Here is a 13,638-nt window from a genome sequence, read left to right as displayed (position 1 = left end):
CCTTTCCTTTCAGTCCAGCCCCAAACTGCCCAGATCCTGCATAATATAACGAGAATAACTTGGGATATTTGTCTTTGTTGGGCTAGGTTATTACATGTAATACAGTAGCCTCAAATTACCTCCACTTTTATTTTTTTATTTTTTTGGGTTTTTTCTTTTTTGGTTTATTTTTTTATATTTAAAAATTTCCATCTCCTCCCCTCTTCCTCCCCCTTCCCTCCCCTCCCCTCCCCCCATACCCTCCTCCCTCCCTTTTCAGGGCAAGGAGCCATCGGGGTTCCCTACTCTATGTTAAGACCAAGGTCCTCCCAACTCCCCCCCAGGTCCAGGGAGGTGATCAACCAAGCTGAGAAGGCTCCCACAGAGCCTGTCCATGCAGAAGAGTCAAAGATCAGCGCCTTTGTCCTTGGCTTTTCTGTCAGCCTCCACCGTCAGCCACATTCAGAGAGACGGGTTTGGGCGCATGTTCCATCAGTCCCAATCCAACTGGAGTTGGTGATCTCCTGTTAGTTCTGTCCCACCGTCTCCATGGGTGAACGCACCCCTCACGGTCCTGACTTTCTTTCTCATGTTCTCTCTCCTTCTGCTCCTCATCAGGACCTTGGGAGCTCAGTCCGGTGCTCCAATGTGGGGCTCAGCCATTTTCTTCATCTATCGCCAGGTGGAGGTTCTCACTCAGAATAGTGTTTTCTATTTCCATCCATTTCCATTCTTCTTCATGTGCGAGTCTGGCCCCTAATATTGTTTATATACTGTCAGTCTTTCAGCTGGGGCATGTCGCATCCCATGCATTCCTGGATAAACCTATCTTGACACTCAACTGTGGCCTTTAACTCAGTGCCTTCCCCTCCTGGTGGGTTCCTTAGCCAAGAGTTTCAATGTTTTGCCCTTTGAAATGGGGATCCTCATTTTCCTGACTCTCTTGTCTTCCCATTTCCTTTCCTATCTGCCCTGATCCTTCATTCTTCCCATCCACTGTGTTTGTCCTTGTTTTCTTGTTTTCCTGTTCCCAGGAAGCATATCCTTACTGTTTCTTGGGGTGTCTTTGATGGCTAATCTTAGAATTTACAGTGATGATAAGAGTTACGAGAAGGGATTTGATTTCTCTTCTCTGCCACCTTTCCTTGCTGTTGCTACTAGTCACTTCCACCAAGAGAAGCGAGGCACAATGACGATGACAAGAAAGTTCACCACCAGTTCCTTTGAAGGGCACACCCTGGCCAAGGATTATTATGTCATGGGCACCCTCGGTGAAGGATCCTTGGGAAAAGTCAAAGTGGCTCTCCACCTTGTGACCCAGACCCTGGTCGCCATCAAAATATTGAAAAAGGGCACAAGTACCGAACCCTTGATCAGCTGTGAGATTGAGCTCCTGAAAGCCTTACAGCATCCTCACATCATCCAGCTGCTGCAGGTCATCGAGACCAAGCAGAAAACCTACCTGGTGATGGAATATGCCGCCAGGGGATCCCTGCTGAAACGCGTCACTGCACGCGGACATCTGGAGGAGGACGAGGCACGGACTCTGTTTAGGGAGCTGACTTTGGCCATCAAATATATCCACAGTCACAATATTGCCCACAGAGACATCAAGTCTGAGAACATCCTACTGGATTGGGAGGGGCACATCAAACTCAGTGACTTTGGTCTGGGAAAAAGATTCGCCTCTGGGGAAAAGGTCAAGGGCTTCTGGGGCACAACTGAATATTGTGCCCCCGAGGTGTTTGGTCTCACAGAATATGAAGGGCTTCCCACTGACATCTGGAGCCTTGGAGTGGTCCTCTACCTTCTAGTGACTGGATACCTCCCATTCCGAGACACGGAGCTCTCCAAGATAAAGGCACAGATTCTATCCCGAAACTGTTGGATCCCACATCACCTCTCCCCAGAGCTTCAAGACCTACTAAACCAATTAATGACAGTGGACCCCACACAGAGGCCCCTCATCGTGGAAGTCATGGCACATCCGTGGCTGCGCCATGAGAAAGACTCATTGATTTCCTTGGCAGAAATCCCAAGAGAACCAGACCCGGACATTGCTTTACAAATGTTTTCAATGGGGTACAAAATTCAAGAGATCAAAGATGCCTTGAACCAAAAAGAATATACTCGTGTCATGGCAACCTATTTAATTCTTCAAAAGAAGCAGAGGCAGCACAAAAGTGACCAAAATGGAGAGCAGGATGGTACAATGGCACCAGAAAAATCTCCCAACTTCCCTCTGCCTCTAAGGAGGGCGTCCAGTGTCCCTACCCTTCCCACCTTCACTTTGCCCATTCTCCCTGGGCTGTCTGGAGACAAGAAGAAGGGATGCCAGGCACATAGTGAGCCTCCTACCCTTTCCTCCCCCAAGAGGGCTCTCCCAGAAAAACACTCCCCCCAGCATGAACCTATGCCTCACCTTAAAATGGCAACATTCAGAGAGATTCAGTGGACCACGGAGTCCACATCTTCATCAACAACAACATCCTCAGTGTTTGTATCCTCAGAAGTCTCAAGCTACGAAAACACCCGAGATGCGACCATTGAGACCAAGATGACAGACACGGATACAAACATCTCCTTCCAGGAGTACACATCCAGTGAGCAAGTCCAGGGAGACAGCACAGACAGCAAATCCTTACAAGACAGCAGCCCATACTCCATGGAAACAGAACCTCAGGAGCACCTTAGAGGCCAATGCCAGGGTGTACGGAGAGTCCCACAGAGACAGCAGGGTAGCCGGGGGCTGAAGCAGAGGATTTCCCAAGCCTTATGCAGCCTGTGTTGCTGCCCCAAAATGAGAAAGAGAAAACACCTTGGCAAGATGAAAATCATGGCAGCAAAGGAGGATGGTCACGGAGACAGAGATACAGGCTAAAAGTAGGTGAGATCGAAATGGCACACTTCTCCAGTTCATTCCTGTTCCCTTAATATAGTCTTCACATACATGTTTAGTGGGTTGGTGACACTGTGTCTATCACCCCAGAGAGAAAATTCTATCCTGCCCTCCCTCCTATTAGAAGTCCTCCAGAACCTGACCTGGATGTAGACAGACAGCAGAGGACAGTGGCTGGAGGCTGGCAAGGATGTGGGTGGAGGGTTGATGAAGAGAGCAATGGGGCAGGCTGTCAGGAGGAATCAGAGGGAGGGCCCAGCCCCCAAAGCCAGCACAGCTAAATGAAGTCCTGCATGTTTGCCCTAAGTGACCCCTTTCTTGTGTCTGTTTCAAGTGCTGTTGGAGGCACTGTGCTCCCTGGAAGCTGATACCCGGGAGTGGAGAGCAGCATGCTGAGGATGCTTGCAGGCGCAGGAGAGAGCCAGGTAAGAAGTTCAAATGGCTGTGTCAGTGGGAAGCTGTGTCCATAGCACAGGCTGAAACTAGGGGCAAAGCATTGTTTTTCTGTCAGGACTGAGGTAAGATTCTAGGAAGATCATCTGTACTAATGGTCCTGCCTATCTCCTGTAGGGAGCTCCATGCTGGGCAACGATCCCAGAATAGTGATGGGGCCAGTGCATTGCTCTGCGCAGGACTCAGAAACCCTGAGAAAGGAGATCCATGGAGTACTGGCAATTCTTGTGGAAACTGAGAAGAAACACCAGACTTCAGAGAACCTTCCATGCACAGTGGGAATGTCACCCAAGCTACCTGTCTCCAGGTGTAGGTGTACCTGTGAGCTGAAGTGACAGTGGCTCTGGAAGCAGAGGACCCAGGGGTCCTGACCTGGTGGGTGTGTCTAGGAGATAAGCTGTTGATCAGGTCAGAGCAAGCAATAGAAGACAGAAAAGCAACAGTGAGAGTCCATCTGGAGTTCAGAAGTATAGACAGAGTGGCAGGAACAGCTCAGCCCCATGGCTCGGGTGCAGGCTTTAACAGCATCCCAGCTCTAATCTCTGATTGTGCATGATGCTCTGAAACGAGTCATCTGATCTCTACTCTTTATAACTGGTCAGAAACACACACACACACACACACACACACACACACACACACACACTCCTGCTAACCTGCCTTGTGCACAGCTGATGCTAGAGAAGTTTGCTTGAAATGGAGAGAACTTGCATTTCAAACAAGGTAATTTCATATTGCATGTGACTTCCCCTTCTGTAAACACCTAGATGTCCCTTCAAATCAGCTTGCTCTTGTCTCCACCCCCACCTGAAGCATTAATCATCCTGCCTGTGGGCTTCATGGGAGCCACGTGAAGCCAGTATGCTCTTTGTTCCCCACTTTGCCCCAGGCATCCAGCCACGTGCAAGGAGAGGCTGACCTACTGACTGTCCTTTGAGAAGACCCAAGGTGAGGTCTGAAGTGTTCGCCACCTGAGTCCAGAGAAGGGAAGGAGCCGGTAACAAATATTGCAGGGGGCAGGGGAATGTTGATGGGAAAACCCATGAGATCCCCTGCTCTGACAGTGTGGGCTCTCCTCTGGGAGGCCCATAGTGTCTTGCCATATTCCCACCAAGTAGAAAGACCCGGAGACCCTCAAATGTGGTTAAGGAGGAACTGGATTCCTCCACCTCCTGACCCCACTCTCTAGTGCAAAGTGTTTGGGTCATTCTCATCCATTTTACAACACAGTGGGCACCTGGCATGCACAGGTCCTTGCCATCTCTGCCTCTGCTGCTGCTGCTGTTGTTGCTGCTGCTGCTGCTACACTGTTATCTCCATTGCAGGCTGGGAAAGGCCAGGTGCTTCGGGTGCCAATGTGTGAACATCCAAAGCCCCATGCTGTGGAAACTGCAGACAACCACTAGGAACATCACTCAACATGGAGCAAGCCTCATCTGCAGGGACCTGGGAAAGGGCCTGCTTCCGGAGCAAGACACCCTGAATGGAAGAGAGGCTCACAGGTGATGTTCCCTGGCTCAGGCCATCAGGGAGTGACGGCCACAACTGAACTCTGTGATTCTTACCAAACTCCTCCTTATTCCTGTCTCCTTGATGGACGAAGCTCCTGCTGACTGACAGAGAAGTAAAGCCAGAGCCAGACTCACAAATGGATGGGCTGAGGAGAACAAGAACAATGTGTTCTGATCTCGGGAGCACCCAGCACCTCACCCTGACCCCTTGTGTCTGAGGCAGCTTGAAGAACTTCCTCGCTGAGAGCAATTCCGCTCTGTCTTGGCAGGAGCCAAGGGAGGGGAAGGTGCCTTTCGAGTCCCCTCCATCTTCCACCTCTATTGCTGTATGCATGGGGCATGGAGAGTCAGCTAGCCTTACTGTCCCTGTGGTCACCTAGGCACAGACACCACTTCCCCAGTAAGAGGGCTCAGAAAGACTGCCAGCTGTGAGGGCCAGACATACAGAACACTGACAGTCACTTTGGGGACTCTCTCTGTTTGCACAACGACAGCGGTGACATCAGCCAATACCTGCAGAACTGAACCATTGCCAAAGCACCCAGAGAGTGAAAGCCGCGTGACTCCTGACTTTGTGCATTGCACTTCTGGATGAAGATCAGCCAGGCAGGATGTGTGCAGAGAGCTGGGCACCACACGGTGCCTGCAGAAGTGTGCCCAAGAGTGTCGCACACAGGGACTGGGACAAAATACCTGTATTGCAATACTAAGATTATTATTTCCTTTTCAAAATAAATCTTATTGTATAGTAAGGCCACCAAGTGCCACCATTCCATGATACATCATCTCTTCATGCAATTACCCCAGGTGACGAGAACCACTGTGATCCACAATAATCCACCACAGTCACTGTGTACAGTAGATCTCTGGCTTGTTCCCGCTACAAACTGGCTCATTTCCGTCCCAGAACAATGTCTTCTTGTCACTTTAGCATCTCGCTTTAGGTTCCTCTATGCAGTATTTTCCTCCTCTTGTGGCTTCCTTTGTTCAGCATGTTACCCTCCTGTTTCGACCATGTTGACAAAAATGCGGGATCTTTCCCCTTTCTTTCTCTGAAGCAGGCTGCTGTTGTGAAGAGCAGGCGGGCCAGTATCTCGCCATCCCTCTCAGGATCCTGGGGGCTGTGGTGACAGGTTTTCTCATCCTCCCATTTTCGGCCTAATGCCATTCCTCTTCCTAGACATGTGGGTGCCTTGGGCAGGCACATCATGGATTCCAACCCTTACCACACCACACAGGTGTTGACTCCTTGACAAATATTCACTGTGACTGGAATGTTCTCTGTGCTTCTTGTTTGCTTTACACACCTGTTGCCTTTACCACCTAAAAGAGTTGATGGTTTGAAGATGTTCACAAGAGCCCAGACTTGGATGCCAAGGCCCTTTCTTCCAGTGTCTGGCTCACACCCAGTATATGTGTCTCCCTCTGGAACAGGAGACAGAGGCCCTGTCTTACACATCCTCCAGAGTGATCTAAGCAGAGGAGAGCACTTTTTTATTCACTGGTCACTCTCTGCACTCTGGTTACGTGGGCGCAGTCTGGGGATCATGAAATGGGATGTGCATTCCCAAGAGGACAATTGTCATGGGCGTCTTGGGTATTCACCTAGGGATACTATGGTGTTTATTCCATGGATGGACAAATAATTGTTCATCCTAACAGAAGGTCCAGGCAGAAAAACTGAAAGTGGCAGGCAGATAGAGATTGGCCCCTGCTGTAAGGAATATATGATACAATAATAATCTCAAACTTCATTTGAACAGAAAAAAAATCCTCTCAATTGGAATCATGGGAGGGGCCTCGGACAGAAGTGGGAGTCCCATCCCTCTGCCATCAAATCTTAGAGGGCCTCTGTTCATGCCTAACATGACAATGGCCCCTGGAGATTGAACCTTCCCTAAAGGGTTCCCTGTACTACACTGCCATGTGCCATCATTGGTGTGGCCCCCTTGACACAAGGCCTGACCTAAGGTCTTCATGTAGTTGGCACCAAGGATACTAGACCATTCTTGCGGGGTCTGTGGTTACTGAGTCTAAACAGCCATAAATGTGATAGTACCCAGTAAGCACTGATCTGTCTTGGGTACAAGCCCAAGGTCCAGACCCTGGCATTGTGCCTTTCCTAAGGTCAGTCAGGGGAAAGGCCCTGAATACTTTCCCCAACATAGTGGTACAATGCAATTGGTTCCTGACTATTCTTTCCTGGAAACTGCCATTTCTGTGGCCCACCTGGGTGCTGGCCTGTCCTGGCATCAACCTACAGCTCCAACCCTGGGCACTGTTCTCATACCTTGGGGAACAGTATTGCTGCCTGAGTAACAGCCCAGCCTTGTAATGAAATGTGTAGGGTCCTCTGGACACTGCCCTCTTAGAGGTCACTGTTTGTGTGGCCTCGTGGCTACTGAGCTTACTAAGTGGTCATTAGTCTGTCCTGGAGACAGTGTATGGCTTCTGCCCCCTGTGTAGTGGGTCTGCACAGGAGGGCGGTATGTGAGTAGACCTCTAGGACCTTGACCTGCCCTGAGATCCAGTATGCATTCAACCTTTAGGATACTAAGCAGTTGTGGGTGTGTCCTTTACTCAGCCCCGGGATGCTGGGTCTGTCCTGTGCTCTGCTTTCAGTGGCCTCCTAGATACTAGGCTTGTCCTGGTAGCAGTGTGCAGAAAATCTCCTGGGTACTGTGATTGCCCCAGTGCCTGATGTGGCTCTCAGATCCGGGCGGGCCTTGTCAAAATCAGCACATGACCAGCCCCTGGCCACTTGGCTTACCCTTGGGCCTGTGTGCATGATGGCCCCTTGGGTGTTACAGACCTGATATGGAGATGCAGTACAAACATCCACTTGATATTTGGCATAGGAGTTAAGTATAGTTGGGTCCCTGGTTACTATGTATGAACTGAGTTGAAACATTTGTTCTGTGCCTTGTTTGAAGTCAACAAAGGGTTAAACTCCTGGGCAAGCAGTCTTGCCTTGATAGCAATGTTTAAATGTTTTCCTGGGTACCATCCCTACACTGTGAAGTAGTGTGGGCATTCCTCTGGGTACAGAGTTTAAACTGGAAGAAGCAAGGAAGTGGGCACTGGTTTTGAACTGTGTAGAAGCAAGAGGGCATGGGTATGCATAGACTTTTACAGAAACCTATGGGCATTCCCCTTAGTATTAGACACACCTCAGGGTCAACAGACTAGGTAATGACCTTTGAGGAGGTCAGCATCTACACAACCTTCTGAGTCTTTAGTCTTGGCCTGGTTGCACCCTAGTAGTGACTGCCTGGGCTATGGGCCTGCCCAGAAGTCAGGGAGTGGTGATCTCCTCATATACTCAGTGTGTGGGTTAGTTTTTGTCAGTTGACACAGACTGGCATTACATAGTAATGGAGAGGGAACATCTATTAAAGAGTTGCATCCATCAGTCTGGCCCGTGGGAACATCTGTGGGCCACAGTCTTGATTCGTGTATGCAGTGGGAAGGACCAGCTTACTTTGGGCAGTGTCTCCCCTAGGCAGATGGTCTTGAGCTGTAAACAATGTATCTGAAGGCTACCTGGGCCTCCATAGTCAGAGATGTCAAAACCAAATTACTTTGGAGTGACAAAAAGACGAACAAAAAGGTCTGGCTACAAGGCGTTCTCTAAATTAGCAATTCAGTGGGGAGGGCCCAAGCCATTGTCGTTGGTGCTATGGGTGCTGCTATCTCTGGCCTGGTGGTTCTAGGTTCTATAAGAAATCAGGCTGAGCAAGCCATGGAGAGCATGTAAGTAAACAGCCTCCCTAAATGGCCTCTTCATCAGGTCTTGCCTCCAGATTCTTACCCTTGGTTGAGTTTCTTTCCTGACTTCCTTCAATGAAGAACAGTAATAGTGATATACAAAGAAGTGTGAGCCAAACAAATCCTTTTCTACCTCATTTGCTTTTTAGTCATGGGGTTTTATCGCAGCACTAGAAACCATAACTAAAACATGGGCCCATCACCCACATCCATGGGAAGGATACTTTTGTTCTCTGTGGGATTCTGGACTCAGTTCTTTCTTCATCATTTAAAATGTGGCAGCCCACTGGAACTCTGGATCTCTAGTGAGAAACATAATGGAGAAAGCTAGAGAGGTGGCTCAGCAGTTAAGAGCACTTGTCTGGTCTTGCAGAGAACCAGAGTTTGATTCCACAGCACCTATGTCTAGTGTCCCAATAGCCCATAACTCTAGTTCCAAGGAATCTAACGTTCTCATCTGTCCTTCCTGGGCACCCATATACATTTGCACATTCTCATGCATACACACACACACACACACACACACACACACACACACACAAATAAATTAAGAAAGTTACAAAGGCTCTTCTTTTGAATCTATGGTAAAGCTTTGTCCATCTCAGCCCCATTAATGTTAATAAAACACTCTGATACCATACTTTTTCTTAACTATCAGTCAATAAAAGTTTAGAAAAGGAAACTGCACAGCTTAGTGATATGATAAGAATTGTAAAAACCAAAAGAATTACTAAAGAATAGAAGAAACAGTTTGAAAAGTCCACTACAGCATCATACATGTCTACTACCTAACTAGAATATAACACAATGAAGTATAATCATTATCCTCATTATTATCTTAAGTCCTTGTTATGGCTGGATGTGGAACGTCAAGGACAAGCTCATGTGTTTGGCTACTCGGTTCCCACCAGGAGTTGCTCTTTTCAGGAGTTGTGGGACCCTCAGGAGGTGTGGCCCAGATATACAAACAGGGTCAGTGAGGGCATAAGTGGTGTTATGTGACTTTTCCTGGAGAATCACAAGCAAATGTCTACTCACCTCAGATAGGGAACCAATGACAGACCAAAGTAACAATTCTACCAAAGTCCATCATGATAAACCAATGTGTTTATTGGGTTTATTTACAAGAATCTGGGGCTAATTGTAAGCGCATGAGTGACTCATAAGCAACTACAACACTGAAATGCACATGCTTCATAGGTGATAACTCACAAGAGCCACAAACTGGAGCTTTCTACAGGGTTTGCAAACAGCTCCATAGGTAGGAGGATCTCTCCCCCAGCAGTTGTGTCTTATATTTGTAACCTTGGGGAGGGGTCTTGTGAATCCTTTTAGCTTCAGGGACTTCCTCAGATTTGTGAATTGTTTATTTCTTGAGTTTGGTGAGCCTCCCCACTCCCTCGTAGAGGTAACACTTCCATTCTGGGAAAAACAAACAAATGGTAGACAATATTCTACCCCCTCCTCTGGCTCTTACAATCTTCCCGTCCCCTCTTCCGCAATGTTCCCTGAGCCTTGGAGAGGGTGATGCACATGTGTGCCTTTGATTAAGTATTCAGTCCCTACAACACAGTAATAGTCACTCATTCTCAGGATCTTCACCAGTGGTTATGAGTCTCCGTCACACACCATCATTTCCAAAAAGGAAGTTTCCTTCTGTGATTGATTGCAGATGACAGCAACAGTGGTCTATGGGGTAAGGAAGCACAAGTATTTAGAGGGCAGTTTAGGAGACAGACTTATCATGATCGTCCACTTAACCAAACAATAAGAGTTGCTTCCCTATTGGGGCTTTGACTTTGCAGCCACAGGGTTCTGCTTTGGCTTATAGTACCAGACATGAATTTTTTCTGGTCAAGCAAGTCCTAAATTTAATCAGAAAGCTGTGGTTGTATCCATAATAGTCATCCAAATTGTGCCAGAAGGCAGATACTGGTATTGTAGCATACAGGGCCCATAAATGAATAGACGCTTCTCCCCCAAGCACCTTTCAACACTATGAATGAAGGTTGGCCAGTGAGGAGGGAACTGCCAGGTCAGTCTCAGCTTTCTTTCTCTATGACCTGTAACTAAAACATATGGCGTCTTCAACAACAGGGCCTTATCAAATAGTTCTGGCATGTACTCAATAACAGTGCCAGAACCCTTTGTAATTTGTGTGCCACAGGAACCTCCCAGGTCAACAACCCACAAAGAGGTAGTCTACTCCTAGCACTAGAATTCACTCAAAATTCTGTAACACCTGGGAGTGCCATTTTTGACCCATGAAAGGTACTTCCTGTACTTAAACCACTTGGCTGCTGTTTTAATAACCCATTCTTTCATTCAGTTACCCCAACCCCAGCAGAAGCAAAGTTGGTGGGGGTATCATTATGACCTGGTTGTCTTCATCCCAGTCCCACGTACCAGATTTTAAGAAACAACTATTCCTGTCACTGTCAATTTTCTGTGGGTGTGCAAGCCATGCTGAGTTGGGGAGACACTGATGGTGGCTCCACCTCTTGCTTGCTTGCATAAAAATGCATGAAATAAACCTGTGCTGATATCCATGCATGTGAGGGTAGATTTGCATCCCTCACTGGCAAGCTTAGGCCCTAGAGAGGCTATTTGCCACTTACTTCCTGGGCAAACTTACATATGCATGGGCCCCATCATAGCATACATGCGCTGAGCCCACAACTGGGAACAGGATTCACGTGACAGGATGGTGCACAGTATCATGATGCTATTTTATAGAAACGCCAGTAGCTTTAACTATTTTTGATTCCATGTTGACTCCCTCTGTGACCAGACTTTACACAAACCCAATGAGCAGCCTCTAGTGGCACCTGAGAGCAGACGGCCTGTACTTGGGTAAGGACATCTGCTTCCTGGTTCTCAGGATGTCTCCTTAGGCTGTGAGCTGACCCATGGAAAACTAACACAAGTTCTGATTCCTCGTGAGCTCTATTATATTCTTCCTCCCACACCTCTTGTCCTCACTGTGGCTAAACCAGCACTTGCCAGTTTTCATTTTCCTGTTGGGCCACCTCTAAGTATAGCTCATCTGTCAGGACAGACTTACACAGGCCATGTCTCATGAATGACTACTAAACTTACTGTTCTTAATAGACCCACGGGCTATACTTTCCTTCTTTCTACAGCCACACAAGGTTTATGTTCATTTGTATGCTACCACTACCTGTTTCTACTGATGCTTCTACCCATACCATACCCGTGCCAGGTATTCACAGCATGGGGGTGCCCCTTCTAATGCATGAGCTGCCATAGTTGCTGACTCAGCTGGTTGGAGGTGACTCAGTGGCTTGGATGGAAACTGCTGCCGGGGCAACCTACAGGGTGACAGGGCTTCCAGACACCACATTATTGTAAACAAGCAAACTACCATTGTAGGGTTTGATTCTGTGCCACCCTGGAAAGAGGCTCTATCAAAAGGCCTTCACTACAATTCTGAACTGGATAAGCTTGCTGATCCAATGGATAAGCTTATACAGTTCTGAGACGGAGCCACGGATGGACGCCATCTGTTGCTGTGCCTTCTATGCTGGCTTCCAACCCTCTTACTAAAATTGTTAATAAACAATTTGTACTGCAGGAATTTATAGCTATAAATGTTTCTCCTAGACCCACTTTTAATTAAGTTTTATCTTGCATCACTAGTTGGTGTTGATACTACCATCAACAAACATGAGGAGATGGCAAAGAACTCAAGACCTAAAGTCCCACCCCTTTGGTGAAAAGGTTTTAAAAGAACACTATGAAATCATAAGAACACTTGGCTGAGTGAGGATTCAGGGAAGTAAAACTGGCTAGCCATCTACTTACCCACACAAGGGTAGCAGTAAAAATTCTTCCAAAAGGCATAAGGAACACATTCATCAAATCAGAAATTGAAATTATGAAAAACCTTGACCACCCGAACATTATTAAACTTTTGCACATAATAGACACCACAAAAAACATTTACATGGTTATGGAACATGCCATGGGTGGAGAGCTAATGCACAGGATTATGGAATTCGGCTACCTACCAGAAGAGGAGTCCCGGAGGCTATTTAAACAGATGGTATCCGCCCTCAAGTACTGTCACCAAAAAGGGATCACCCACAGGGATTTAAAACCACAAAATATTCTGGTGGACCACAAAGAAAATATAAAACTTAGTGATTTTGGTTTAGGCACCAAACTTCTCATGGGACAGAGGCTGACAGCTTTCTGTGGGACCCTCCCTTATTGTGCCCCAGAACTGTTTGAAGGTCAAGGCTACAATGGCCTTGCAATTGACATCTGGAGTCTAGATGTTGTGCTCTATTATATGCCCACAGGGTGCCTGCCTTCCCAGGGAAATACTTATACCGGACTAAACCAGAAGATCATGGCAGGGAAATTTCTCTTCAATTCAAGCTGTCACCAGAGCTTTGGGACAGGATTGCTAAGTTATTAACTGTAAACCCTGTACAAAAACCAAGAATAGATGATGTTGAGCTTTCCATGGCTAAAGCATAGCAGTGAAGGTTCTCACAATTCCTTCAGGGAGAGCGCCGACAGCCATCCAGACCCCACTGTAAGGGTCATCATGGGTGTAATGGGATATAAGCAACGGGAGATAAAGGAAGCTTTACAGGAGAAGAAGTTTGATCAGGTGATGGCTACCTATTTGATACATAGACAACAGTCACCCTGGGAGAACAACTTTATAAAAAAACTTAAGCTGAGGTATTCAGATGGATCCTTGAATCTTACAGGGCCTCCCACGATGCCAAAAGTGCCCATAAAGAGGGGGTCTAGTGTCCCTACCCTTGCCACCTTCAATTTGCCCCCTCTATGTGAAAACCCTGAGAATGGCAGAAAGTATAGAAGGAGGTACACTATGCCTCCCACCCTGAACTGCCCAGGCGAGAAGCCAGCCCCCATTTGTAGAATCTGCCTCCAAGACCTTGAGGCTCACTTCATGAGCAGCTCCTGGGGGGGATACAGAGAGCAGCAACACCTCAGATAGAATATGTACCCAAATGTCTTCAGTGTACA

The 13,638-nt window shown here is 47.5% G+C and overlaps 1 protein-coding gene and 1 pseudogene across 1 annotated transcript; both read left to right on the top strand.

Annotated features, from left to right (window-relative positions):
- The first annotated feature begins 1,048 nt into the window (after nt 1-1,048).
- On the top strand, nt 1,049-1,983 carry LOC119815164 (sperm motility kinase-like). The gene is given in 2 exon segments (XM_038331348.2): nt 1,049-1,801; nt 1,804-1,983. Coding segments are annotated over 2 exon segments (933 nt in total).
- Nucleotides 1,984-12,297: 10,314 nt separating this feature from the next.
- On the top strand, nt 12,298-13,609 carry LOC119815163 (annotated as a pseudogene).
- Nucleotides 13,610-13,638: the final 29 nt, after the last annotated feature.

This window comes from Arvicola amphibius, chromosome 5 (assembly GCF_903992535.2).
Source record: "Arvicola amphibius chromosome 5, mArvAmp1.2, whole genome shotgun sequence".
Lineage (NCBI taxonomy): Eukaryota > Metazoa > Chordata > Mammalia > Rodentia > Cricetidae > Arvicola > Arvicola amphibius.
The sequence above is the reverse complement of the archived record's forward strand: the minus strand, read 5'-3'. Positions and strand labels throughout refer to the sequence as shown.